Here is a 27124-nt window from a genome sequence, read left to right on the forward strand (position 1 = left end):
AAGTTCTCTCTCTCTCTCTCTCTCTCTCTCTCTCTCTCTCTCTCTCTCTCAGGCGTTCTGCACTTAGGCGACTCGTAAGCTCTCTCTCTCTCTCATGCGTTATGCACTTAGGCGACTCGTAAGCTCTCTCTCTCTCTCTCTCTCTCTCACTTGAGGATGGGTTCAGATGGGGTGGTGGCTAAACCTTACTTTTGGGAGGACGTCGCCGCTATGTGATGGTCACATATAATGCACATTGCCTCGTAGGCAATAAATGTATATTTCATAACTTTACTTGGAAGGTCTATTGGTCATTGCAACTGCCAAATTTTTGGCCCTGCAAAGGTCTAAGGGATTGACAGTTTAGTTTTTTGCTAATCAAGTCCATCCCACTTCTTTCAGTTTAAGTTTTGGTTTAGTGGTTGTTTAAGGCTTTCTAATGTGCTCCCAATGTATTGTTAGGGTTAAGTTTTTGCCCTTTTGTCGGGATCCTAAATGCTTTTGTCTTTTGTTGGGTATTTCTCTCTAGAGAGGGAGGCTCTCTTTGTCTCTTGTATGACACCACTCTTACCAAAATAGCCACATCCCCACTTTTATTTAATGGTCCATCCACCACACACACATACCTCTTTTCTCTTCTCTCTTTCACTCATCTACATTTTATCTTTCCCTTTCCTTCCAATTTACACCTATCATTTCCCTTTGACAAGTTTACTTACACTTATAATGACAACTACCCGAACACAAGACAACAAGTGGCTTTGACCACACCAACTTACTCTTGCATGAACATTACCTATTACAGGGCCATTGTGGGATCCCCACCTTGTTTGATTGGTCTGCTGATTCTTGATCGGTGCCTTAAACTAGATCTAGGCAGGTAGCTATTATGTAGAGGAAGTAAATGGTGAGTGGATGTTTGAAACTTGATCACCTGTTTCATTATCTCATGTTCATATATTCTCGGGTTTTGTCATCTTTGTTGATCAATTTTTCTTTGTACAATTGTCATTTGTGTTGAGTTTGCAATAATGATTGCTTGTCAGATTTGGTACATTAGTAGTAGGTACGGCTTGTAGAGTGAATATTGTATATAAAATAAAGATGATCATGTGAAAGCATGATCATCTTTGTTTTATGAAGTAGATCAAAAGTTGGTAGTGTATATAACCATATGATCATGTAAAAGCATGATCATCTAGATACAAATTTCATAATACATATAACCACATGTTCGTGTAACTACACGTTCATGTGGGGGGAGAGTTGGCACACTTTCTCTCCAAAAAATATAAGACCAAGGAATGTGCCGTTCCTTGGGATATTTTTGTAAATTGCATAATGTATTTTGTACATTGCATAAGGTGGAATCTGTTGTTGCATATGATTGTGCATCATGTATTTTGTAAGTCACATAATGTATTATGCATATTGTATAATGTATCTTTTTTCAAAGAATAAGCCAAGCTTTCCCTGTGTACCATGACTCTGTCATAGCCAAACATGCAAGCATCCTTTAAGGGATCTTCGACCTGCAGATTGTAAAAAGCTTGTGAAACTTGCATCCAAACTTATGCCGGAAGTATTGTTGAATAATTTTTATCGTCCATTCTTGATTTGATTAAAAAGAGAGAGAAGAGATTTAGGAGGGAACGACAGTAGAACCTGTTGCAATAGTACCTGTGAACGACAGTAGTACCTCACAGGCTCCCAAAGTAGTGGAGCATGAAGGTGAGACCTTGGTTCTTCCTGCACAAGATCAGCTTCTTGTTACCAGGATGAATGTTCAAAGAGGGTAGTTGGCGTGTTGCATTCGTCTCAACTGATCAGTGTGTGATTCATTTCCTCGTCTATGCCCAACTATTCTTTTCTTTCTCGAACGTTAGAGCTTTTGATGCAAGATCGCCTTTACTTACATGAACTTGTATCGCCACATTATTCGACTACTTTTGTACAATATGCACCTATGGCCGTTGTGTATTAGATGAATCATTTCGTTGTGTATTCATTCTGTTGCGCTCGTTGTGCGCATTTCGTAGTTTAACTTACATGATTTTAATTCTAGCGAGGCCGTAAGGAGCCTGTGTAGGCGTTTCACCAGGAGATAAAATCATGAAGTTGAGCAGCAGAGAATGCGAAATGTCCAAATCTTAGCATTGGGAAGGTTTTGTCCTCATCAATTACAGAGCTCCCGCTACGCCCAACATTCGCTTGGAGCTTACCTTACCCTTTTGTCCTCATCACTTGGGAACAAGCGTTATGTCTGTCCAAGAAATGTCTCTTCAGCATCCAAGCAAGCTGTTGGTCGTGCTGCGAATCACTTTGGTCTTGTTTGAGGCCTCCCATGAGTTGTTCGAACCAAAATTTGGTTTACAAGGGCATTTTGGCCTGCCACGGTTTCAACCACAAGCTTGACACTACCTCTCCCTATTCAACTAAAGAGATGGTGGCGCGATTCTCTGCAGAGATCAACAAGCTACAGAAAAAGATGGACGGGGGAGAAAAGATGGACAAATACCCCTTTGCAAAAAGCAAAGCATCCTTTTAGGATCACGGCTTTAGTTAGAATGACACTTGGCTCACAGCTTGAATTAGGTTGCCACGTGGCTCAACCACGGCTTGGCTTTTGAATTGATCCCGGTATGTTGCCTACCTAAAAACACTCGACATATCCTTGGTCGAATGTTTCTGAGGATGGCGTTGGGACGGTCATGTTAGTAGGCCACGTCACGAAATCTTAAACCTGGGTCTTGTTCTACGTGGAGAGGCTTTTTCGGAGGACAAGTAAATCTGCTGCCCTCAACTGAATTTCCTACGTTTCGCTTTGCCGATTTGAATTTCAATCCAGGCATGTGCTTGCTCCTTCCATGTTCGTATTTCTTCCCTCCTTGTGTCTTTCTTGGTTCCCGTTGTTTCTTGAATGACATCGTTTTGCTTTACAGAGAGGAAAAAAAGAGAGTTTTATGAAAGTTAAGAATTCTCTGCGAGAACATGACCCGATCGGCTTGTGGGCCACTCCGAATGTCGTCGAGATTTCATTCTATCAGGCCCTCTAAGCTAGGTTTTGAGAGTATAGATTTGTTTCGTAGAATTTTTCCAGAACTGCCGTTTGTCACCTCAAGCTTTTGGAAATCCCGTGGAAAGAAAGAGATTTTGAGCGCTTGATTTGGTAAACTCCGGTGAATAAGAAAATAGATAAGCAGATTCATTTCAAAATTGGTACGTGGTCATCCGTCAACAAGACTCTTGCCTTTTACGATTGAAGATGAAGAGGGGACTTAGGGCGAGTTCAGACCAAAAAGATGGAGTTTCGACCACCCGCGTGGTCCCAATGGATGAAGGGAACCCGCCGGACTGGGCGGGAGCAAAAAGTTGTCAGGCTGGGGGAATCCGCCGAAGGCTGCTGGGCGAACTCAAAATATGGCGCGAAGTGCCCTAATTGGGGACCGAACGTCAAATGAGATTCTCTCACCACCAAGCCAATCAACCTTTGCAGCACTCATTTAAATCATGTCCACCCATGGTGTGAACTGCGAGACCCGGGGTCCATCTTCCTCCCCATTTTCTTCGTGGGCGGGCGGGTGGGTTGGTGTGAACTCGGCCTTAGTTGATTTAAAGCCTAACAAACAGGCAATGGTTGAGAAAATAATGCAGGTGAATAATATTAATACTGGAGGGGTCAGCAAGTAAGCCACACGGAGGCGGACGATTTGAATAAAGTGTATACGACTTAGTTTTTGAAATCTGATCTATCTTGCCTTTGAATTATTTGCGTATCTCCACTGCAACTGACTTTGCCTGGGCCTTCAGCAGAGTTGCAAGCTGGAGTCGTCTTGGGCTCTAGTGAGCTTCTTTGCTTGCCTGGTATGACTGGGTGAATGGCTGCTGCTGTGATTGCTAAAGTTGCTTCCTGTAGGCCACTTCTTTAAAATTGCGGTTGTGGTGTCTTACTAAGCTTTCACGAAAAGCTTAGCCTCCCCCTCTCAAAAGGCAAGATGCTAAAGAAAGGGTGCACGGCCTCTTACAAGACACAATAATGCAATTCAAACCCCCCCAGCACCCGTCCCATCCCCCGCCTCCCCCCATCCCCAATTCATGTCAATACCGACGACTAAAGGAACTGGTAGATACGTAGAGGGTCTTCCAATCCCCCCCCCTCCAAAAAAAAAGAAAAAGAAAAGAAAAACTCTCTCTAAGGTCCCTGGTTTGTGCCACAACGTTAGAGTGCATTTTAATGCTAATCAAAAGCAGTCACCTCGAGTTTTCTTAGAGGGTTTACTTAAGAATCCAGGTAATGCGCACTAGCAAGGTATACAAGATATGAAATTGCTATTGCGGTCCGTTCTTGATCCTTAAAAAGATCAATGACGCGCGGCTTACAAGCTGCAATTACCTTATAGAGTTTGGGTGCATCTAGTCTTTCACCTCAGTAGACTGAAAGAGGTACAAGGTGTTGGAGAGAACTTGGTCTTTGAGGATGAACTTGAGGATTTGACCACTTATGTGCCCCATGAACCACAATGTCTTTTGGACTAAAGGGACTGACAGCAGTTGGAAGGCAAGCCTTGTGTGGGTCTAGTTGCGTTTGGTCATGTCTAGGTCAAGTGAGTGTTAGGTTAAAGCAATTGCCAAGTGGCACTTATGCATGAAAGCTGCATGGCGCGTCTCTCTTGATTATGGCAAGATTCTGGCAAGAGTTTATGCTGTAATTGAGGTGCCTGAGGCGGTGTCTTGTGCTGCTCATATACAGTCTATGGCAAGAGGCTACAAGCTAGTGTTCCTTCCGAGATGTAATCCTGCATGCAATACGAGTTTAGATTCCATTGATCTCTTCCATGTTTTGTTTCCATTCTGTTTGTGTAGTGTGTTTGTGATTATTTCAATTCTTTCAGTTTAGGAACATGGTTGTTCCAGAGCTGAAGGTTAAGTGGAAAGATGGCTCAGAAGAGGATAGTACTTGGGAAGATATTGATTCTCTTCGGCTCCAATTCCCCAAAATATGTCTTAGACCTTCTCTCAATAAGGAGGGGAGAACACGTGTAGTAACTAGTTATGGAAAACCAGAGAAACTAGATAGCATGCATAACAGAAATAGGAAAGAAAAATAAAGAAATCTCTCTTACTAGGAAGAGACGAAATGGGATTCAGGCACCTCCCATGTGCTGGCTAGCTCAAGTCCTTGCATTTACAGCCATTCAAGGCTGATGCTTGAAAGCACCAAACAGTGGTAGATTCAAAGTTGAATGTCTTTTACAAGTACAGCTGAAGCCCCTTTTAAGGGCCTAGGTAAGTGGGCCAGTACCTATTGTATGCACGATTATTGAACAGGGATGCCACATGGCTTGCCCTCATGAAAACCCTCTAAAAACTCCTATACAAATATACTGAAGAGATTACAATATAAAGTAATAGGGCCCATTATCGGACTGACTACTAAACTCAAACTTAGAACTTTCAGAGTCCCCTTGTAGTTATAAGAATTTTGTCCTCAAAATAGAAAAAGTCACACAATTGAGTAGAAAAGAGGATATATATGTACAATAACTAGATGTGGATAGAAAGAGATCCAACTTGGCTCATCAGATAGGGAAACTCTTGAACAATAATCTCAGGCTGCCACGATGAGTTCTCTTCTAGAGTATTCCACAAAGACTTTTATGTTTGTATCCCAAAATCGTTTCTGGTATGTACTCTATCTGCCCTGATTCATCCATGGGAGGTAATTCTGCAGCATCTTGAACATCTGCTCTGTCATGCTCTTTAAGCAAGGACACATGGAATACATTGTGGATCTTGGTAGAGGAAGGCAGGTCCAACTTATATGCCAAATCACCTACACTCTTAAGAATTTTGCAGAGGCCATGGAATCTTTGAGCCAGCTTATTGTTGTATTACCTTTCTATGAAGCGTATCTATGTGCGTGCAACTTGAGATATGCCAAGTTTCCTTCTTGGAATTCCATATCTCTTCTCTTCCGATCTGCATACTCTTCCATCCTGATTGCGTAAATTGTCTTTGGCCAGCTGTTAAGGCTGCATGCATTCTGTTGAGTGTCTATCTCATCCTTTGCATGTTGATTAAGGAAAGTTTGATCTTTGACTGTAGAAGGTAGCTTAAGTTGACATCCATATAAGGCTTCAAATGGGAACATCCCTATGAAGTGTGCGTTGTAGAATTGTAACAGAACCCTGCCAAACATAAGCACTTATCCCAATTCTTGAAGTGTGCGTTGTAGAATTGTAACAGAACTCTGCCAAACATAAGCACTTATCCCAATTCTTTTGTGTTTCCAGCCACCTATTTACCCTCTCAGTTGACCATCAGATTGGGGATGGTAAGTGGTAACTCGGTACCCATTTGAGAAAACAACTTCTTCGAAAACCCACTCATAAAATTTAGCATCTCTGTCACTAACTATCTCTTGAGGGACACCATGCAACCTAAATCTATATTCCATGAATGACTGGCTGCTTGAGAAGAAGTATAAGTGATTTTAGTTGGCACGCAATGGCTGTCTTTGTCAGCCCATCCACAAACACCATGATACTATGATACTGCTCCACCCCGTTTGCTGTGGTGGACAACCAGTTAGAAAAGCCATGCCTATATGAGTCCACTTACCCTCTGGAGTGGGCTGGGGATGTTAGAAAATAGGAGGGAATCACTCAATCCTCCACCCAAGATCTCTCCAACTCTCACACACTCAACTCAGATAGATGATCACAGAGGCAACAAACACACACTCAGAAATATAGACGGAGAGAGAGAGAGTATATTCATCCACCGGATGGTGGGCAGAAAATGGCTCCAAGGGAGCAATACAAAACTCAGCAGGGTGCTGGAAAACAATGATGAACTCTCTCTCAGAAACTGCTCCAGATCTGAGTGCAGAACACAGCCTTGGAGAGGGGCTTTCAGTTTTGCACTGGATGCTGGAGTGAATGGAGAAGTGGGCCTTTTATAGGCACTGCCCGGGCCCCTTCAGATGACCGACCAGCAGGGTCGGTACCCTGTCTGGTGGCCACATGGGCCCCATTAAACCGCCCAGGGTTGGCCCTGGTCAGTGGCCCTGGTTGGGCTGACTTGGCCTGCCACAGGCCCCTATATAAGGGTGCCCTGTGCAGCCAGTCTGCGCTGCTGCAGGAGCCTCCACGTGAGGCCTAAAGCCCCTATATACCTGCTGTTGCAGACAGCGACCAGCCCGTGTGCTGGTCGCCTATTTCTGCCATGCTGTCCTCCCTCTGTATCTGGCCTGAGTCTCTCTCCCAGCCCTCCTACCTCTCATTGCCCCTTGTTCCCTCAAATCGGGGGCTCACAGGTGGGCACAGTGAGAATCTAACACCCCCCCTCAATGTCACAACTGTGGGCCAATCCCCACACGTTTGATGAGGTGCTCCATCTGTTCTCGAGAGAGTGCCTTCGTGAAGAGGTCGGACAAGTTGTCGGCGGTCGGGCAGTACGTGAGCTCGATCACGTCGTCGATGATGAGCTCTCGAACAAAGTGGTAATGAACTTCAATGTGCTTGGTCCGCGCATGGTACACTGGATTCTTGGCAATGGCTATGCAACTCTGATTGTCGCACATCAGCACTGTTGCGCTCTCCTGACACACGTCCATGTCCTCCAGAATCCACCTCAACCACCGTGTCTCACAAGCTGCTGTACACGCAGCTCTGTACTCTGCCTCTGTAGATGAAAGGGCCACTGTGGGTTGCTTCTTACTCAGCCAAGAGATGGCACTAGATGCAAGTAAGAAGCAATACCCTGTTGTTGATCTTCTGGTGTCAGCATCACCCGCCCAATCACTGTCATAGAACCCGCCTAGTTCTATGCCTTTGGTATAGGTGATCCCATAGATGCAAGTACCCTTTAGATACCTCAGCACCCGTAAACCTGTATCCCAATGACTCTTCCTGGGAGAAGCAAAGAACTGGCATAATAGCCCAACTGCATAACAAATATCAGGTCGAGTATTGGTAAGGTAAAGCAAACTTCCTACCAATTGTCGGTACAAAGGATATCGACCGGCTGGGATGTGTCGTGAACACTTAGCTTGAGCCCGACCTCCATGGGAGTTACTGCTGTCCTGCAATCCTCCATCTGGAATCTCTTCAGAAGTTCTCTGCAATATTTCTCCTGTGAAATGAAGATCCTGTCTTTGGCCTGCTTTACTTCTATCCCAAGGAAGTAGTGTAATAACCCAAGGTCAGTTATCTCAAACTCAGACATGAGTAGCTCCTTGACCTGAGAAATCTTCTTGACATGGTCACCTGTCAAGATAAGATCATCAACATAGAGGATGAGTACCAATCGCAACCCCTTCTCAATGAACAAGTAGAGGTTTGTCTCATAAGGGCTCCGACTTAGCCCTATCTTCTGAAAGAATACATCAATCCTTTGGTACCAAGCTCTGGGGGCATGTTTCAGCCCGTATAACGCCTTCTTCAACCTGTAGACCTTTAATGGGGACCCTGGATCTTGAAAGAGCAGTTTTGAAATGTCAATTATAGCCAGCAAGCGCATCCCTCTCTATCTGGTTTTCAGGTTCAGGCGCTCTTTTCTCTTACTATGCCTTTGTAGTAAGAACACTGCCTACTCTTTTTGTCGTGATCGCATTGTCGACTACATAGCATCTGTAGGAAATATGTCACTCCATCGAAGCTTTGTGATGGTATTGTGGACTCTTGGAATCACAGGTACTCATTTGTTGTGCATATATCTAACAGCAACATGAAGTGCAAGCCACAACTTTCTACTGTCTTTGTGATCAATGGTTTTTAGATTCTTCGCTATACCCAACAAAGATACATTTTTTGCTTCGGGAATCAAGCTTGGCCCTTTCTTCCTTGTGCACATGCACCCATGCGTTAGAACCAAAAATGCGAAGATGAGTGATAGAGGGCTTCTTACCATAAAATGCCTCATATGGAGTCTTGTCCTTGACGGCCTTCGTCTTGGTCCTGTTGAGAATGTGTACTGTTGTATTGACAGCTTCACTCCAATAGGCTTTAGAAAGGTTCCTCCCTCGGAGCATAGCAAGCCCCGTCTCCGTGGTGGTTCTGTGCTTCCTCTCGGCTACCCCGTTCTGCTGAGATGTATGTGCCGTGGTGAGTTGTCGCTTGATCCCATGCTTGCGACAAAATGTGTTGAACTCATTGGAGGTGAATTCTCCCCCCTTGTCTGTACGGAACATCTTGACATTCTCCCCTGTCTCCTTTTCAACTCTGGCCTTAGGCCTTGAACTTCTTGAAAGCCTGTGACTTTTTAGCCAAGCAATACACCCAGGTCAGTCTACTGAAATCACCCACAAAGAGAAGTGAGTACTTGGATCTTGCCCATGATGTTGTACACATTGGGCCACAAATGTCGGCATGAACCAACTCAAGTGGTTTGCTGGCCCAAAACGAGGCCTCTTGTGGGAACTTGTCCCTGTGTTGCTTGCCTTCTAGACAAGCCCTATATAGACACCATCATTGCCTGTAATAGGTGGAAGTCCATCCACCATCTTCGATTTTGACATTTCAGCCAAGGTTCCATAGTTGACGTGACCGAAGCGCTCGTGCCAAAGTTTGGACTTTCTGTTGTCTTCATGAACCAACATTGCACTGAGGCGGTACAGTCCGTTTTCTTCAACTCCTTGGGCCACCATCTTTCCATTTGCTTTGGATGTCACGGTGACCTTGCCGTCTTCAAAGAGAACTGACATGTTGTTCTTGTCCATCTGACTTACAGACAGTAAGTTCTTGCAAAGGTTGGGTACATAAAGTACTCCAAAGATATTCTTCTCTTCACCCACAGTCGTAATGAAAGGAATGCTACCAATGCCCTTCACAGGACATGTCCGGCTATCCCCGACAGAAACTTTGGAATCCGGGTGTGTACTTTCGATGGTTTTGAACCAAGTCTTTCTGTTAGACATGTGCTTTGAAGCACCGCTGTCAACATATCAATCCTCTTTTCCTTAACTGACTGCATATGCTGAACAATGTTCACTGATTAAAAACAACTGTCCAGTCGTCACATTGGCAGAATCATTCTTAGGCTCTTCTTTGTTCCTGGCTTCTCTCTTCCGCTTCTAATCCGCCGCCTTCTTTCGGCATTCTTTGGCGGAGTGGCCAAGCTTTTTACAGTAAAAGCACTTCATTTTCTTCTTTCGGTCAGCGTCCTCTGACTTCTTGAACTTCTTTGGCTTGCCTTTTCCAGGCTTGTCTTTGGCCACTAATGCCTTCTCGTCGGTTTGCGTAAAGAGTTTCTCTCGAGCCTCCTCCTGAAGCAGGAGTGGGCCAAGCTCCTCAAAGGTGATTGGCTTAGTCCGTTGACCCGTAGTGACCGTAGTCACAAAACTTTTGAAACTCCGTGGCAACTTGTGGAGTGTGAGTAACGCCAATTGACTCGAGTCCACCTTCTGACCAACCGCTGCAAGCTGGTCCTGCACGACTTTCACCTTTGTCAGATGGTCATGCACACTATCACCCTCATTCATATCAAGATTATAAAGTTGATGCTGAAGAGTAATGATACGGGCTGTATTATCGGTTTCATGCAGCTCCTTCAGTATGGCCCACACCTCTGAAGACGTAGAGGCCAACTGGATATGAGGAATCACAGCATCTGCTGCCGTGCCAATTAGCATTGCTAAGGCTTGAGCATCCCTCTCCTCCCATGCAATGAGCTCATCCACATCTGCTTCAAATAGAACATCACCTCTTGTGTCCACAATGTCCTCCGGCTTCATCTCGGTCCCAATCACTATCTTTCATAGCTTCCGTGCCACCAGATGGCTTCGGATCTTGACTTTCCAAATTGGATAGTTTGTCCCATCGAGCTTTCCAGCTTCACCAAAATTGGGAATGAATGAAGAAGGAAGATGACTGGAAGAGGAGGAAGGACGAGCAGTGGGTGTAGAGGCTTGTGAACGCTGATCCATCTCGGTGAATAGCAAACTGAAAAACTGAAGCAAAAGTTACTGACCTCCCGTGCTCTGAAAACAGAATCGCCTTTCTGCCAAGGGACTCCTTCCTTCAGAGAGTGCTTTGATGAAGAAGAGTTGAGAGCCTATGGCTCTGATACCATGTTAGAAAATAGGAGGGAATCACTCAATCCTCCACCCAAGATCTCTCCAACTCTCACACACTCAACTCAGATAGATGATCACAGATGCAACAAACACACTCAGAAATATAGACGGAGAGAGAGAGAGTATATTCATCCACCGGATGGTGGGCAGAAAATGGCTCCAAGGGAGCAATACAAAACTCAGCAGGGTGCTTGGAAAACAATGATGAACTCTGTCTCAGAAACTGCTCCAGATCTGAGTGCAGAACACAGCCTTGGAGAGCGGCTTTCAGTTTCGCATTGGATGCTGGAGTGAATGGAGAAGTGGGCCTTTTATAGGCACTGCCCAGGCCCCTTCAGATGACTGACCAGCAGGGTCGGTACCCTGTTTGGTGGCCGACCACATGGGCCCCATTAAACTGCCCAGGGTTGGCCCTGGTCGGTGGCCCTGGTTGGGCCGACTTGGCCTGCCACAGGCCCCTATATAAGGGTGCCCTGTGCAGCCAGTCTGCGCTGCTGCAGGAGCCTCCACGTGAGGCCTAAAGCCCCTATATACCTGCTGTTGCAGACAGCGACCAGCCCGTGTGCTGGTCGCCTATTTCTGCCATGCTGTCCTCCCCAGCCCTCCTACCTCTCACTGCCCCTAGTCCCCTCAAATCGGGGGCTCACAGGTGGGCACAGTGAGAATCTATCAGGGGATGTAACAGACCTGCTGGATGAGTATTGTCAATCTTGTTTTGCTGACACAGCATACAACTTTTAACATAGTTTGGCAACTATGGCACAGCCTCCCACAACCCATGCCAATAGAAGCTCTTTTTTACCTTCTCATATGTCGGTCCCAAACCAACGTGCCTTGACCGGGAGAATTATGCAACTATTTGAGAATCAGATTCTTGAAAGAAGAATGTGGGACCATATTCAGGGCATACTTTGGATAATCCATGCAATGTGGATCTTGTAAGGCCACAGAGATTTTAGCAGTCTCAGGATGCTCCATATGTTCTTCTTGAATGTCATGAATCCAGTCTTTGTAAAGGCTGGAAACCACTTTGCATTGATAAGACCATAATCTGAACAAAGCATCAACTACTACATTTTATTCTCCTCTTTTAATATTGAATATCAAACTCATACTGAAACAGAACCAGCCCTAACTCTGGCTATCTCTAACTATTTCTGACCATTAGCTAATCTCAGACTAGGCCACTCCAACAGTAGAGCAGAAATGGCCAGATCTAGCAGGGAGTTCTAGTGCAGCAGCTTCATTCATTAGTTTAGTTTATAGTTGCAATGCTGACATAAACAGAGTACCTTTCAGATTTGGGAGAATATAAGTCATCGGCTGGACCTACCACAAGAACTTGTGATGATGGGCTGCACAAGGATGGTAAATTCCTTTTGAATATCCAGCTTGAGCAGTGAGCTCTGCTGTACAGTCCAATTTCATTAAGAGGATGGTAATAGAATCTAACATAGGTACAAATGGGACAGCCACATCTTTTATATAATTAAGGTGGGCTGTTTTAGAACTGTTTATGCGAGATAATACTCAAAAAGTGCCACATGGCATTACCTACTTTGCCTAGATTACATAGCATTAATGATAAGGCCAACTAACTAGCCAACTAAATTAGCCCTTTGTAAAGTCCACCCCCCGCCCTCAAATTTTAAGAAGTCGCTGGAAAAGTAAGGGAAAACAATGACAAGGATAGATGGAACCGCATCATCTCCATACAGCAATGATGATGCTACAACGTCCCACATAGTGCATCAGCTGAGCGAATAGGGATATTGCTCCACAATGGATGATGAATGCCAAGAAGACTCATCATCTGGAAGGCCCGTCTACCTGATGTAGTACTCCTCGTATGATTTTATTTTTGAGTACATGGTCTTTGAATCCAATAATTTTCTCTAGAATGTACAGGATGTGACCTTCCCATCCATGGGAGGAACTGAAACCGGCCTTTGGGAATACCAGCTGCACTTCTATGCATGCTCTTTCCCGCTTGAGCTCACGCACTCGCAGAGCCTTAGATGATGTCACATGCACCCCTGCACTTGGGTGCAAGGTGACAATTGGCTTCTTCGACAAGGTTCAAATAGTTCCTATGATAGGATTTTTTGTCATATGCCATGACCCATTGTGAGCTCTCGTCCAGGGACAGTCAGGCACGAGCTATGTAGGTCGGTCTCTCAGCCTTAGCCTTTAGGTCAAGTCAGAAAGTTAGTTTTTGTTCACTAGTACCCACTGGAGAACAGTAGGTAGTTAGTGTTTCCATCTTAGGTTAGGTTAGGTCTACGTCTTAGCCTAGGATAGGAGCCCTAGAGGAGCCCCCAAAGGCTGACCATGGACCAAGAGGCAAGCAGGGAAGGCAGCCTGCAAGGGCTGCCTAGAAAGCCCCCTGGCAAATGAGCCGTTTTATAGGCAAGGGGCAGCAAACCAGAGGCTGAAACCGACTGCTCAGTTGGTTCAGCCTGGCTGGTTGGCTGGCTCCCCAGCCCCTATAAATAGGGCCCTTTGCTACCCTCTTTTGGCATTCAGCTCCAGCCTTCTCCAGCAACTCTTCAGCCCTCTAGTGCAGCCCCCAGAGATCCCTGCACAGCAGCAGTGCAGATCAGCCTCTAAGGGAGGAAGTACACATAGCACCACTGCAAGGCAAAGAAAGGAAGGTTTAGTGTCTGTTTCAGCAGCTACAGTTTTCTTTTACAGTTTACTCAGCTCACTTCGCAGCTCTTATCAAACAGTTTTCACTCAGTTTCTCAGCTCTTTCTTTGCTTCCATTATTCTCAGATTTCCGTCTTCCCTTCATCTCGAACACTTGCGCAGCTCTGCGGGGACAGCACAAGCCTCTTCAATAGCTTTGCATGGTGGTCCTCATCTTGTGTGTGGGCAGCATGGTCTTGGTTGAGGTTTGGGTTGCTTCTCAGGCATTCGTGGGTCAGTTCTCCGTATCGAAGGGTCATCCTCAGAGTTGTCTCATGAGCTCGCTGGAGTGCCAGTTGTATTCTTTTGCAGTTCTCCAAGTTATAAAGTAAATTCTTCCCCATTTGAGGAGGGGGGCCCTCAGTGGGTACAAGGACCCATCTGGTGTCGTCTACATTCTCTCTCAAAGCGTACTCTCTCTATATCTCTTATGGTGCATAGGCATACGCCTCGCACAAAGGTTTAAAGGTCTTGCTGTGCATTACATGATCATTCACCGTCGCATGTTACATTGGTTTTAGAGCTTCGGTCTGTAATCCAACGTGACTACCGCGAGTTGCATGGTCTCGTTGAGATTCGGAAAGGACACACAGGCCAACATCATGGAGCAGCAAAGAGAAGAAGAGTAGAGCTTCGACTACCAGGAAGAAAAAGTAAGTACGTGTCCGCCAAGCACTCAAGCAATGTTAGAGAAGCTCATGGAACAGAACAAGCTCCTCCTAGCCCATCTTGACGAAACTCCATGGGAGTTGGGCGAAAATGACAAGCAGCTGGAGGAAACGCAGAAACAGCTCGAAGAAAAAAATACTACAGAGGAGGATAAACCTCAAGGGACTCTTAGAATTCGAAAACTACTCTTGCTAATGCGCGAGGAGCGCAAGCAAGAGGCGGCACTTCGGTGTGACGAGATGGCCTAAGCTGAGAAGCATTACTGACTCGACCGGGAAGCCATGTTGCTCCAGTGCAAACATATGTTAGCTACTATGCAGGCTAGCATGAGCACTGCTTCCTCCTTGGGTTTGGCTGCACCAAAGGTTACTCCACTCACGTGGTCCACTCCAAATTTCACGAAATACAATGGTAAGTGCGACCACTCAACCATTTTGCAGTTTATTCATCAATTTGTAGCTCATTTTCCGTTAGTTCGTTTTCATGACGAACAAGACAAAGTCCATCTAGCCACCCCGAAGCGGTGACCATTGGTCTAAAACTTACACGAATCCGACCACACAAGTCACTAGTTTTAAGTAGGATATGTTTGTGACCGACCTCAAAGCTCGGTTTTTGCCGTGTTTTAACATAATTGAGAATGGTCTGTGAGTATTAACCTATAGTAATAAGGCTATTACCTTGGCCTAGCAGTTAGGTGTGTGTCTGACACCAATGAGCTTAAGGAATTCATTAGGGGGTTGGACTCTAGCATTCGATTCCCAGTCCAGAATTTCGCCTCGTTGACTTACGAGCGTGCACTTTTCCTAGCTCTGTTAAAGGAAATGATGTTGACCGAGGGAAAGCCTAAGCATGTCCAACTAGCAGCCAAAGCCCCGCAGCAGTCCACAAAACTAGCGGGGGTAAAGGCCCTCAGTCAAAGGACAATAGCTTTCAGAAGAAGGACAACCAACAATCAGCTCGTCAAAAAAAGGAGTCTAAGCCTAAGATGACTTCAGATGAAAAAGCTAAGGTGGGCATCATGGGAGGATAGTTATAGCTCGACGAACAAAAGCAATACCACGCGGAGCACTGTTGTTTTCATTGCCACCACATTGCTGGGCATGGAAAGAAGGATTGCCCCAAATGGTTGGTTGAGAAGGTTGTGAAAGCGCCAACTTCTACCGTCGCCACTGCTTTGGCACTTCTAGCTCCATCTACAACAACTACAAAGGCAGTTCTATCTGCTTCGAACGCCGTACCCTCAGTGGTCTTTGAAGGGAAGAAGGAGGGCATGCTCGACGAGCAAAATAAAGCCCTCATCAGAGCCTATGGCACGGTGAAGGACAACGATTTGTTGTCTTATTTGCCTCTGGCAAAGGAGTCCTCTTTGCATGCATAGCCGACATAGAGGAATGGTCACTCTCTGACACTGTATCTCTACCCCTCTTTGCTGCCAGTGATTGACTTGAACTACCTTCCTTGTCATTCGATGGCTCGGTAGAATTTGAATCTTTCAAACGCTTCGCCTCCATTCTTCAAGGCTCTCCTTAACATCTTGAGGGACATAGGGGCGTAGCCCTACGTCTTTGCTTGGCACATGGGCAAGATGGTCCTTTACACGGATGATACTTCCCGTTTTTTCCATTCCACAGAATTTGCATTTCCACTTTTTAGAACCACTAGACTCCCTCATAGCTCCCCAATTTCTCTACATGTTTTCAAAATGCATCCGGAGTCCGAGCCATGTAGGCTGAGGGTAGGGGCTGAAGGCAAAAGCTGAGAGGACAACAAGGAGGACAGGAGAGGGCAAGGGTTGAGGAGAGCAAGGAGAAGAGGGTAAGGGCTGAGGAAGGAGAGGAGAGGGCAAGGGATGAGAGGAGAGCAAGGTGGACGGGCAGCCGGTTGAGAGGGGGGCTGTAGGATGAGAGGAGAGCAAGTAGGAGAGACTGGAGAGGGGGAGAGCTGTAAGGCTGAGAGGACTGAAAGGGTTAGAGGGCTGAGAGGGTTGAGAGGAGACGAGCAGAGGGTGGAGGCTGGAGCGGAGCAGCACATGGGAATGAGGCGTGGCACAGGGAAGGTCGCAGATTTGGCCCCCCCAGAAACGCCGTTTTCGGTTTTGAAAACGGTACGCTGTAACGTTTCGAGTTTCGAGAAATACCGTTTTTGGGCACAACCAAGTTTGTCTTGGCATCTCTAAAAGAGTCGTGGCAGGATAGAAACCAGCAAAACAACCAACCTTGGCTATTCCTAGCGGTTATCTGCAGCAAGGCAAAAGCTTCTGAAGGTTCTGATGCCTCTGTTGGGCTCATAGGAGGAAGGCGTCTATTTAGGAGGCTTTGGAAACCCTGGAACAACTTCAGTCAAGTAGGCGATTTCTCTTTTGGCAGCTTTCAGGCACCCCACCATAGATGGTGAATCTTCTTGTCTGCAACCAACAGCCCTGCAACTGATTGTGAATCACCTTAGTTGCTCCCTGTTTAAAAACAAATTTCCTTGGTAGGTTCCTAGCTGAAAAACGAAATTCTCTGGCAGGTCTCTGACTGAAAAACGAAATTCCGTGGCAGGTCTTGACTGAAAAACGAAATTCCCTGGCAGGTCCCTGACAGAAAAATGAATTCTTCTAGAGGCTCTTGGCACAAAAACGAATTCGTTTTGGAGCTTCTGGTAGCCCTGGCAGCGTTCAGGCACCCCACCATAGATGGTGAATCTTCTTGTCTGCAACCAACAGCCCTGCAACTGATTGTGAATCACCTTAGTTGCTCCCTGTTTAAAAACAAATTTCCCTGGTAGGTTCCTGGCTGAAAAACGAAATTCTCTGGCAGGTCTCTGACTGAAAAACGAAATTCCCTGGCAGGTCCTTGACTGAAAAACGAAATTCCCTGGCAGGTCCCTGTCAGAAAAACGCATTCTTTTGGAGGCTCTTGGCACAAAAACGAATTCGTTTTGGAGCTTTTGGCAGCCCTGGCAGCTCTCAAAAAGCTCACAGACTGCTCTGGTAGTCAAAAATCAGCAAGACGATTGACCCATGGAGCTATTTTTAGAATTGGGATTTTTACCCCTCTCTTGCTGCTGAATTTTGTGCCTTGATCCCATGGAAATAATTACACTGAACTTGCCTTTTGACATTTAATTCATCATAAGGCCATGATATTCACCGTAAATTACCCTAAGGTTCAGAATCTCATGTCCTGGTGACAAGGAAATTCCTCAAGGACTTGCCTCAAAGGGCCCAAGTATTTCTTCAGCAATGAGACATGGAATACATATGCATTCTAGAAGATGGGGACAGTTCCAATTAGTAAGAAACTTCACCAACTCTCTTCAGAACTTTGGAAGGGCCATTGTACTTGTGAGCAAGCTTAGTATTAGTGTTTTTCTTCAAGAAAGCAAACTGGGACTTGTGGAGCCTGAGAAACCCCAGAAGGCTGTTATCATCCATAGGGCTGACTGCTGTTGAAGGCTTGGTGCCAAATTGGCCAATTCCCAGATTCTCATCCTTCAAATTGTACTTGGGCGCATACAATTCAGTCAGCTGCATAGTCTCCTTGAGATTGCCTTGGATGAACAAAGCTAATTTTCAGCGCTGTCTGATATAGTTTTGTAAGCACTGGGTCTACCCAAGAGATACCGGAATCTTTCGAAACCCTCAAGTAGAGCTCGTGGCATTGCGATGTTGGGATTGGGATCAGTAGCTTCACTTCAAAGTAAAGAGCTTGCGGGCAACAATCAGGTTTCTATGGAAGCTATCCGTGTTTTGTATCATTTGGTATCAAGCTTGTAAGATCATCATGAGAAAGCAGTCTGGTAGATAGGGGATATTCGTTGTGATTAACGTGGTTGACGAGGCTCCAAAGTTTGAGTTGGACCGTGAATACTGAGCCCTTGGCTCATACTAGCACTGGCATATCATTAGCGGTTAGCTCTAACTTCAGGCATTAATAGAGTAGCTTTACTTTACCCTAATTAGCTCTTCTAAGTCCAATCCACAGTATCTAAACCTTGTCCACACCAGCTCGAGACTCAACCTTAGATTAATCCAAACGGTAGGTTAGACTACGTTCTATCCCCAGATCCAACACTAGATCTTAGGTTAGCCTCTGCTTGTACATCCTAGTCTGTCCAATCTTGGTTAGCTCAGTATGACATAACATTCTCCTACCTTTGAAATAGATTTATGCTGGCATAAATCAGGGTAGGAAAACTAATACGTGATCCTCAGACCACTTCTCACCCAAATCAGATTCTAATAGTAGTATATGTAATGTAATGTTTGTAATGACCTTGCATTCCTATTAGTTACCATATTAAGTAAATTGAGAAGGAACCCTTTAGAATCCTCTGAGTAAACTCAAAAACTGATCATGGATTGCTTACTCTATCCTCATTCGAGAATTGAGTAGGCATATGTGTGTGTGTGTGTGTGTCTTTTTGGATATCTTCATTCTGATTCATCTTAGAATCATAACAATTTTCTTATCAAATAGTATTAGTGTTGTAATCATTTAATATCATGTGAGAGTTCATAAAACTAGTTCGGTTCAGATTTGGTTTCAATTTAGTATCCACAGGGTAGTATCTACCCAAACCCCATAGAATCCATAGAGAAGTATTAGGTTATTATGCACATAGAAACTAATTACTACACTCTTACTAGTTTTCTTAATAGAAAGATAAATAAAACAATAGTGACAACCTTACTAAATATTCATGACTATTCAGTAAATCCTTGCCGAAAGGCAAACCAGGATACTATAAAGTATCAAGAAAACAAATTTCTCAACCAAAATTTCTTTCATAATCACATTGCCTTAGTAAATTGATCAGCTCTTGCAATGAAGGAGGCAGGGGCTGAATTGGTGAAGGCCAGAGATGGCAGCAAAGGGGGAAGAGGAGAGGGGAGAGGAAAGGGGAGAGAGAGAGAGATAGGAGAGAAAGGGGGAGAGGGAGAGAGAGAGAGAGAAAGGGAGTGAGAGGAAGAGAGATGGAGAGAGGTTGGGAGAGAGAGTGTAGGCAGCACGTAGGAGGAAGGAGGTGGGAGTAGATAGGATTAGATGTCACATCAAAAGCTGTACAATGAGTGGTGGATGGAGACTTATATAGTCCCCCCACATGTCCCACCTGAAATCCCTTTAAAGGGCCTCTAAATTAGCCCATTTCTCCCCTTCATTACAGCCATCCCTTCCCATAGAATTTTGCCCACAAATTTTTACATCTTGGCTGTCCAAATGGTGCAACTACTAATGAGCCCGGAAGGAGATAGGGGTGGTCTTGGACAATGCATCCTGGCTGTCCAAACGGTGCAACTACTAATCAGTCCGGAAGGAGATAGGGGTAGTCCTGGACAATGCATCCTAGCTGTCCAAACGGTGCAACTACTAATCAGCCCGGAAGGAGATAGGGGTAGTCCTGGACAATGCTTTCTAGCTGCCATGAATTTTCATCCTCAGGGGACCTTGCCATTTGATAAGATACTCTACGTAGATCTTGTTTTTGAGCACATGGTCTCTAAAACCCATGATGCACTCCGGGGCATAGAGGATGTGACCCTCCTCATCCATAGGTGGTAGCTCAGGAAGAACTTGGACATGCTGTCCTACATGCGGCTTCAGCAAGGACACATGGAAAACATTGTGAATCTTGGGGTAGCTCCAACTCATATGCGACCTCTCCAACTTTGCGGATGATCTTGTAGGGACCGTAATACCTGTGAGCAAGCTTCGTATCGGTGTTACCTTTCAGCAAGGCATAACGATTCTTATGGAGGCGTAAATGCACATAATCTCCTTCTTCAAAAGACAGATACCTCCTGCGTTCATCTGCATACTTCTTCTACTTGGCTTGGGCATCCTGCATATTCTTCTTAGCCAATTGCAGCAGGGCATCCATTCTTTCCAAGTCATTCCTTGCTTGCTGATTTTTCACAGCTATGTCTGCCATTAATGGCGGCAACCCAACCTTGCATCCATACATTGCTTCAAAAGGGCTCATGCCAATGGAAAGGTGTTTGGTACTATTGTAGCAAAATTCAGCCAAAGCCAACCGCTTATCCCAGGTTTTGTGTGTATCATGACAAAAGTGCGTCAAGTATTCCTCCACCCATTTAAGCCATGATGCTTAAAAACATGCTCAATAAATTGCCAAGCAACTTGTGATGCTGAATACCGGGTCTTAGTGGGTATGAAATGAGCCTGTTTTGTCATTCGGTCCACCACCACATAAATGCTATCCCATCCCTTCTATGTAGAAGGCAACCCTGTGATGAAATCCATAGCGATATGAGTCCATTTGCCTTCTGGAATAGGGAGAGGCTGTAAGAGACCTGTGCCGTGCGGGTAGCTGGTTGTCCACCTTATTCTGTTGGCAAGGCAAGCATGCAGAGCATATTTAACCACATCCCGCCACATGCCATACTAGATGAAACTTTGTCTGATTCTTTCATATGTCTTAGTGATACGAGCATGTCCTGCTGTAGGAGATGAGTGCATTTCCTACAAAACCAGCTGTTTATGCTTTGAATTTGGCACAAGATAAATTCTGTTTTTGCAAAACAACAGTCCATTATGAAGATTAAATTCAGCATGCCCTTGGTTTGAAGGCTCTTGTAACTCCCGAAATATGGGAGCTGCCTTTGAATCCTGCATATACTCTTCATGAATCCCACGAATCCAATCTTGATAGATGGTGGAAATGGCAGACAGACTGCAAGCCCACATTCTAGACAAAGCATCGGCAACCACATTTTCTTTCCCCTTCCTGTACTTAATGTCAAAATCGTAGGACTGGACTGCAGCCAACCACCTCTTCTGCTTCATGGACAAATTGCGCAGTGTAAGGAAGTACTTGAGTCTTAATCCTGCTACCGTACATATAGTGGTGCCATTTCTCGAAAGCATGTAGTATGGCCAGCATTTCTCGAAAACTATAACTCCATGTTGCTGTCTCAGAACAGCCCCTAGGCCTTTGCCACTTGCACCCGCCTCTACAATGAAAGGGCGTGAAAAATCAGGGCACACTCATACAGGTGCATTACTCAAGGCATGTTTGAGGTCCTCAAAACTGAATTGTGCTTCTCCTGACCATTTGAAAGCATCCTTTTCCAACAAGTCAGTGAGAGGGGCTGCCCTCTTGGCAAAATGTTTAATTAATCTCCTGTTGAAGGAAGCTAAACCCAAAAAGCCTCTGAGTTGGGTGGGATTTTGCGGCTGTGGCCAGTCCCTTATGCATTTTACCTTGGCTAGATCCACCCGAATTCCATCCTTGCTCACAATGTGGCCAAGATATTTAACCTCTTCCTCCATGAAAGTGATTTGCTGGATTTAGCATAAAGTTGATGCAATCTCAAGATTTCCAGGACTTGTTTGACATGTCTGATATGTTCCTGCTTGTCCTTGTTGTAAATCAGGATGTCATAAAAAAATCCCAGCACGTATTTGTAAAGAGGAGGCTGCAAAATCTTATTCATGAGTGCTTGGAAAGTAGCCGGTGAATTGGTCAATCCAAAAGGCATAACTTTGAACTCATATAAACCTCTTTCTGCGCGAAAGGCTGTCTTGTGCTCATCTCCTTCTCTCATTTTGATTTGATGGTAGCCTGACATCAAATCAATCTTAGTGAGAAATCGAGCACCCTTGAGTTCATCCAACATGTCATCTATCGTAGGGATTGGAAACCTGTTCTTGATAGTAGCCTTATTCAAGTCTCTGTATGAACCGTCTTTCTTCTTCACCAGGAGCACTGGGGATGCAAAAGGAGAAGTGCTATGAGAGATAAAATTCTTCTCAAGCAATTTTCGCACCTGTGTGGCCACTTCTTCTCGTTCTACCTTCGAGAGACGGTACAGAGCTTTATTAATTGGCTTGCTACCAGGCTCAAGCACTATGGCGTGATCAACATCTCTTTGTGGATGCAACTGTGAAGGCATATCAACAAACACATCTGTAAATTCTGAGAGCAATTTTTGCATATCACAATCCTCAACTTGGGAAGTGCTACCCTCTAGAGAAACTGACACATTCAGTGCATACATGGCACACTCCCTCTTGAGCTCTCTAGCCAGCTGCTTCGTTGAAATGACCTGCAATTTAGGGGTTGCAATACCATGCAATGTTATAGATCTTCTGTTGTGAACACAGCTGAGTGACAAGGCATTTAAGGATTTCAGCCAATCACAGCCCAGGACAGCATCGATTGGGCCCATATCCAATGCCAAGAGATCACCTGCAAAACCGTAATCATCCTGGAACTTGATCATTGCATCCTGGCAGCTATATCTGCTATCCATGTGCTGTCCATTTGCCACCTCTACTCTCAGCCCCCGATCGATTTCGGTAGCAATCAGTCCCGCCTTCTGTAAGGTTCTGAAGTTAATAAAACTGTGAGTACCACTGCTGTCCACCTACACGTGAAGTCCTGCCATTAATGATCCCTTGCAATCTGATAGTTTCAGCACTTTTGGCACCCATCAAGGCATGAAGAGAGATGGTATAAAGTGTTGGCTGGGTGTCCCAATAAATTTCTTCTTCGTTCACAAGAGCATTTCCACGAGAATCCTCACGTGCATGAAAATCCTTAGCAACCTGATGCTCCATAAGAAAAGATGTAGGTCTACGACCTCGTATGCCACGAGTGGGCTGAATGTCCAGTGATGGCATATCATGAATATCATGACTAGTTGCACCACCTGGATCAAAAGGGAAATCAATCCCCTTTGTGGCTCCATTGTCAGGAGCCTCATCCGCATCATGTGATCTTGTTGTCTCATCATGAGAGGCATCGAATGAATATGTGGCATCAACCAAATCCTCATCGTCAGAGATTTCAACGATCATACTGAGCTTGGCTGAACCAATATTCCACATCTTGCAAACATCTCGATGCTCAGGGGTCCATTTCTCCCCACACTTAAAGCATAAGTTTTCCTTTTTTCTATTGTCCATTATGGCCCTGGTATACTGCTTAAGTTCTCTGATTTTTCATTTCCAGCAGTAGGTTTAGTTCCTGGGTTGGCATCTAATGGCTTGTATGGCCTGGCATAGGGGTTTTTACTACCTGAAACAGTAGGAAACATTGGAAAGGGCGCTGCTGCAAATTTTTTATCATGCCAGTCACCCATCTTAGGCTTCATCTCAGCCTCATATGCAGCACCATGTATGCTGCGTCTTCCACAAAGTTGTACAACTGAGTGGTGGATGGAGACTTATATAGTCCCCCCACATGTCCCACCTAAATTCCCTCTAAAGGGCCTCTAAATTAGCCCATTTCCCCCCTTCATTACAGCTTTACTAAAAACCCAAGTAACCTTAAATAACATTTAGGGAGATACCAATCCACCTAAAAGGTATTAATTGAATTTGAGGGCCCGTTGGTATTGGCTTCACACTCCTATCATTTAGGAAGTCCGGTGCCTCCATCAATAGTATGTGTAGTGTCCCATGCCACTATAGACTATCCATCCGGATGACCTATCTGGGTCATCACAAACATAGACCTTTGTAGGCCCCAAATCTAAAATGAAGGTCTAGACAAATATATCTTGGACTTGTGAAATAGTGAACCTACTGCTGGATTCTAGAAAATGTTTCCTGACTTTCTCTTCTCTTCCCACAAAATAATAATAGGGCTGCCCAAACTTGTATAGAACCAAAATACCATGGCCATGAGAGAGTCATAGGGCTGGAAACCTAGTCAAGTACGCAGCTTGACTTCTCAATGTCCATCTTGACATGAGATTCACTCAATGCCTATTTCCTGACATGAGTATAAGTGTCTACAAGGTTTAGTCTCATAAGAGTAATGTTAGCCATATGCAAATCTAACGACTTTATGCACACCAAAGTAAATTTTTTTATATTCTTGTGAAAATTGGCTCTAGCATGTAATGTGAGCTTAGCATATTTTCATATTTGGAAAGTGAACCTTAACTTAGATCTAGCTTCTTGCAATCTGTGCTTGCATTCACAAAGCATAGGAGACCCTTATTAATGTAGGGTTATTTATAGCCTAGGCATAGCATATAGCAAGAACTCCATAATTCATCTACTCAACATTCCTTTACTTGGTGCTCAGTCCAAAGTACCAGAGGAATTGAGAATATGTATTTTCCCTCAATTTAGTTGAGGCTAGAGTGAATCCACGCTCCAAAGCACCAGCTTCAATTGAGTCCATCACAGAAATAACGCAAGCACGTCACCTAAGTCTTCAATTAAGTGGTTTATCCCCAAGGTTCTCTCGTACAGTGGGTTATCCAACCACATATTGTTCTGTTGTCATTACCAAAGTGATGCAAGCAGCCAATTCCATGACTGACCTATTAATTCTTGGAAAACCAAGTAGTAACTAAACTAGACTTTAACCACTGTCGGGCGCTGATGACGGGGATGTCATAGTAGCTAGTCCCTGCTATGCACGATGGAGTTTATGGTTTTCAACCTTGTGAGTGACTGTCATGAGATTGAAACTGCACTATGTTGTGTTTTTAGAGGATGAGTTTGGGAATGCTCCTGGATTCAATCTAGGTATATATTTAACCTCAGACTTCCTACTTCCTAAGCTGAGCACATTTTAAATTAAAATACTTAAAACCTTTACTTACAAGTCTTCAATGAATATGGAAGAAAAGATTCAGGAATAAACATATGTGAAATATATATATAAAATATGTAGTGGACAAAATATTCTCCTCCTACCAAAAGGAGACAGATCTACACATGGCAGTAAATTACCCATTCATGGGCTAACAGTTCAAAATGCTCCGAGACTAAACGAAGGGGTGCTAATACAGCCCATCCATCTTGTGGATGTTGTACACCATCCTTCCAAGTTTTCTGAAGGATTCTTGTTGTTCAGCCAACGAGTGCTTCAGATCCAATGATCTAATCCTTGATCTCAATCAAAGATTGATTTAATGATGGCATAGTATTGCTTACACAAACTGCCATAATCCCCTTTGGAACAAGTGATTAGAACGTGTCCAAAGATCACCGTTTCAGGTCTGAAGAGAAGCTGAAATGGATGGAGGCACTAATGAAAGGAATCAGCTGAGCAACACCAGCTTCAGAACTAAGAAACGCTAGCTGGACTGAAGCGAAATCAGCAGCATCTGCTGCTGTGCAAAGAAAGCCATGCATGCAGCTGCATCTATGCTTGCATGCTCATGCATATGCATGCAGCTCTGTATGTACATGCATGCTCTGTGAGTTTGCATGCATGTACATACAGAGCTGCATGCATATGCATGAGCATGCAAGCATAAATGCAGCTGCATGCATGGCTTTCTATCCCATGCATGAGCATGCAGACATTGAATGCAAACTGATAGATCTTCATGCATGGCTCTCTAGCCTCATGCATGAGCATGCCATCACTGCATGGAAGCGCAGATAATCAATGCATGCTACCAAGTTAGACTCTAGCATGCACATGCAACTCCATAAGCATGCAGGCGTACCAAAAATTTGAAGTCCCAATTAGGTGAAAACTTGCAAAACAAGGTCTACAAGGTACCTAGGTGCATGCACGTGACTGACAATGTTTGGAAACGTTTTCAAATGTTTGATCTTAGGAGGCTCAGCTCATTTAGGCTTAAAATGACACATTAGGAGAACTTCTGGGAGTCTCAGGATGAATGCCAGCTCATCATTGGACTTAGCAATCATGCCGACGCCAATTACTTTTTTTGATTATCATCGCAATGGTTGAAGTTATAATTTGACAACAAAGAACATGCAATTAAGGATTAATTTTGAGATTTAAACCCAACTTTGAATGTAATAGATGCTGCAAGCACATGCATATTATTTAGTTAAAAAAAAGAAAGGCAGTGTGGCTGTCTGTGGATTTAGCACTGTTAGAAGTAGTTCTGGTCATCGAGAAGTCTTCTGCTTGCTCTTTAGAAAGAGAAAATCAAAATTGACAGTCTCTTTGCATTTGTTCAATCAATGCTCAGGTCCTGATGGAGGCCAAGCCAACTGTGGCTCTACGGGCAGCAGCAGCAGGGGTTTTGGCAGTTTTTGCCAAAATGGCTGCTGCAATAAAAGCTACAGGGGGTGTAAAGCTAGGTGCTGCAGCCGCAGCCATGACTGCAGCCACCACTGCAGCAGTTGCAGTTCCCAAAAAAGAGAATCAGTAATTTAAGAGGAAAGTTAAATCTAGTCTGCTGTATGTTGGCTACCTTCTGCATATGGATAATTTTCATGTTGAAGAGGCACATTGGAAAATGTATTTATTTCAGAAAATGCTAAGCTCTCGTCTGGAAAAAAGGTCTTTAGGCTTCTTTTATGGACGCAGTATTGTTTGGAAAGTGTGTGCTGTTGAATAATACGAGTCTGTTCCTTATAATTGGGAAAAGTGAAGACAAAGTTTGGATTCAAACACACATGTCATAAGTTTTGCTACCTTTATCAACAAATATTTTTGCGATCGCACAATTAGAAATCTGAAGAAATTTGATTTTCCAAGCTTGCTATATGACCATGCATATTTTTTTCAGAGAAACACACAATCATGGGCTTAGAACCAAATAATTGTTTGTCTCCCTCTCCTTTCCCACCCTGAAAAGGCAGTTTCAGCTGGTGATTGTTTTGTTGAACCTTATTCATGGGACCTTATTCACAGTTTATATCGATGAATTTATGATGTAATTCAAAGAAAAGAAAGCATCTTGTTGTTTTGGAAACTTTTGGCCAAGCTACCCGATCGACGCTCCCCCCTGCGCCCGCTTCCCCCAAACAT

The 27124-nt window shown here is 44.5% G+C and overlaps 1 protein-coding gene across 2 annotated transcripts; it reads left to right on the forward strand.

Annotated features, from left to right (window-relative positions):
* Positions 1–2650: 2650 nt before the first annotated feature.
* On the forward strand, positions 2651–26671 carry LOC147895536 (uncharacterized). 2 transcript variants are annotated; one of them, XM_087384105.1, is made up of 3 exons: positions 2651–2764; positions 2798–2827; positions 26340–26671. In XM_087384105.1, exon 3 carries the CDS (start codon positions 26346–26348, stop codon positions 26520–26522), a length of 177 nt encoding a protein of 58 aa, XP_087240231.1. In that variant the 5' UTR covers positions 2651–2764; positions 2798–2827; positions 26340–26345; the 3' UTR covers positions 26523–26671. The 2 variants fall into 2 exon arrangements, with proteins under 2 accessions (XP_087240231.1, XP_087240232.1); XM_087384106.1 differs by lacking the exon at positions 2798–2827 and having other exon boundaries at positions 2651–2763.
* The last annotated feature ends 453 nt before the right edge of the window (positions 26672–27124 follow it).

The sequence above is a fragment of the Dipteris shenzhenensis genome, chromosome 13 (genome assembly GCF_047967505.1).
Source record: "Dipteris shenzhenensis isolate YYH24624 ecotype China chromosome 13, Dip_SZ_1.0, whole genome shotgun sequence".
In the NCBI taxonomy this organism is placed as follows: Eukaryota; Viridiplantae; Streptophyta; class Polypodiopsida; order Gleicheniales; family Dipteridaceae; genus Dipteris; species Dipteris shenzhenensis.

Coding starts and splice junctions, on each gene's coding strand:
- LOC147895536 (XM_087384105.1), top strand. CDS start 26,346: ATGGAGGCCAAGCCAACTGTGGCTCTACGGGCAGCAGCAGCAGGGGTT.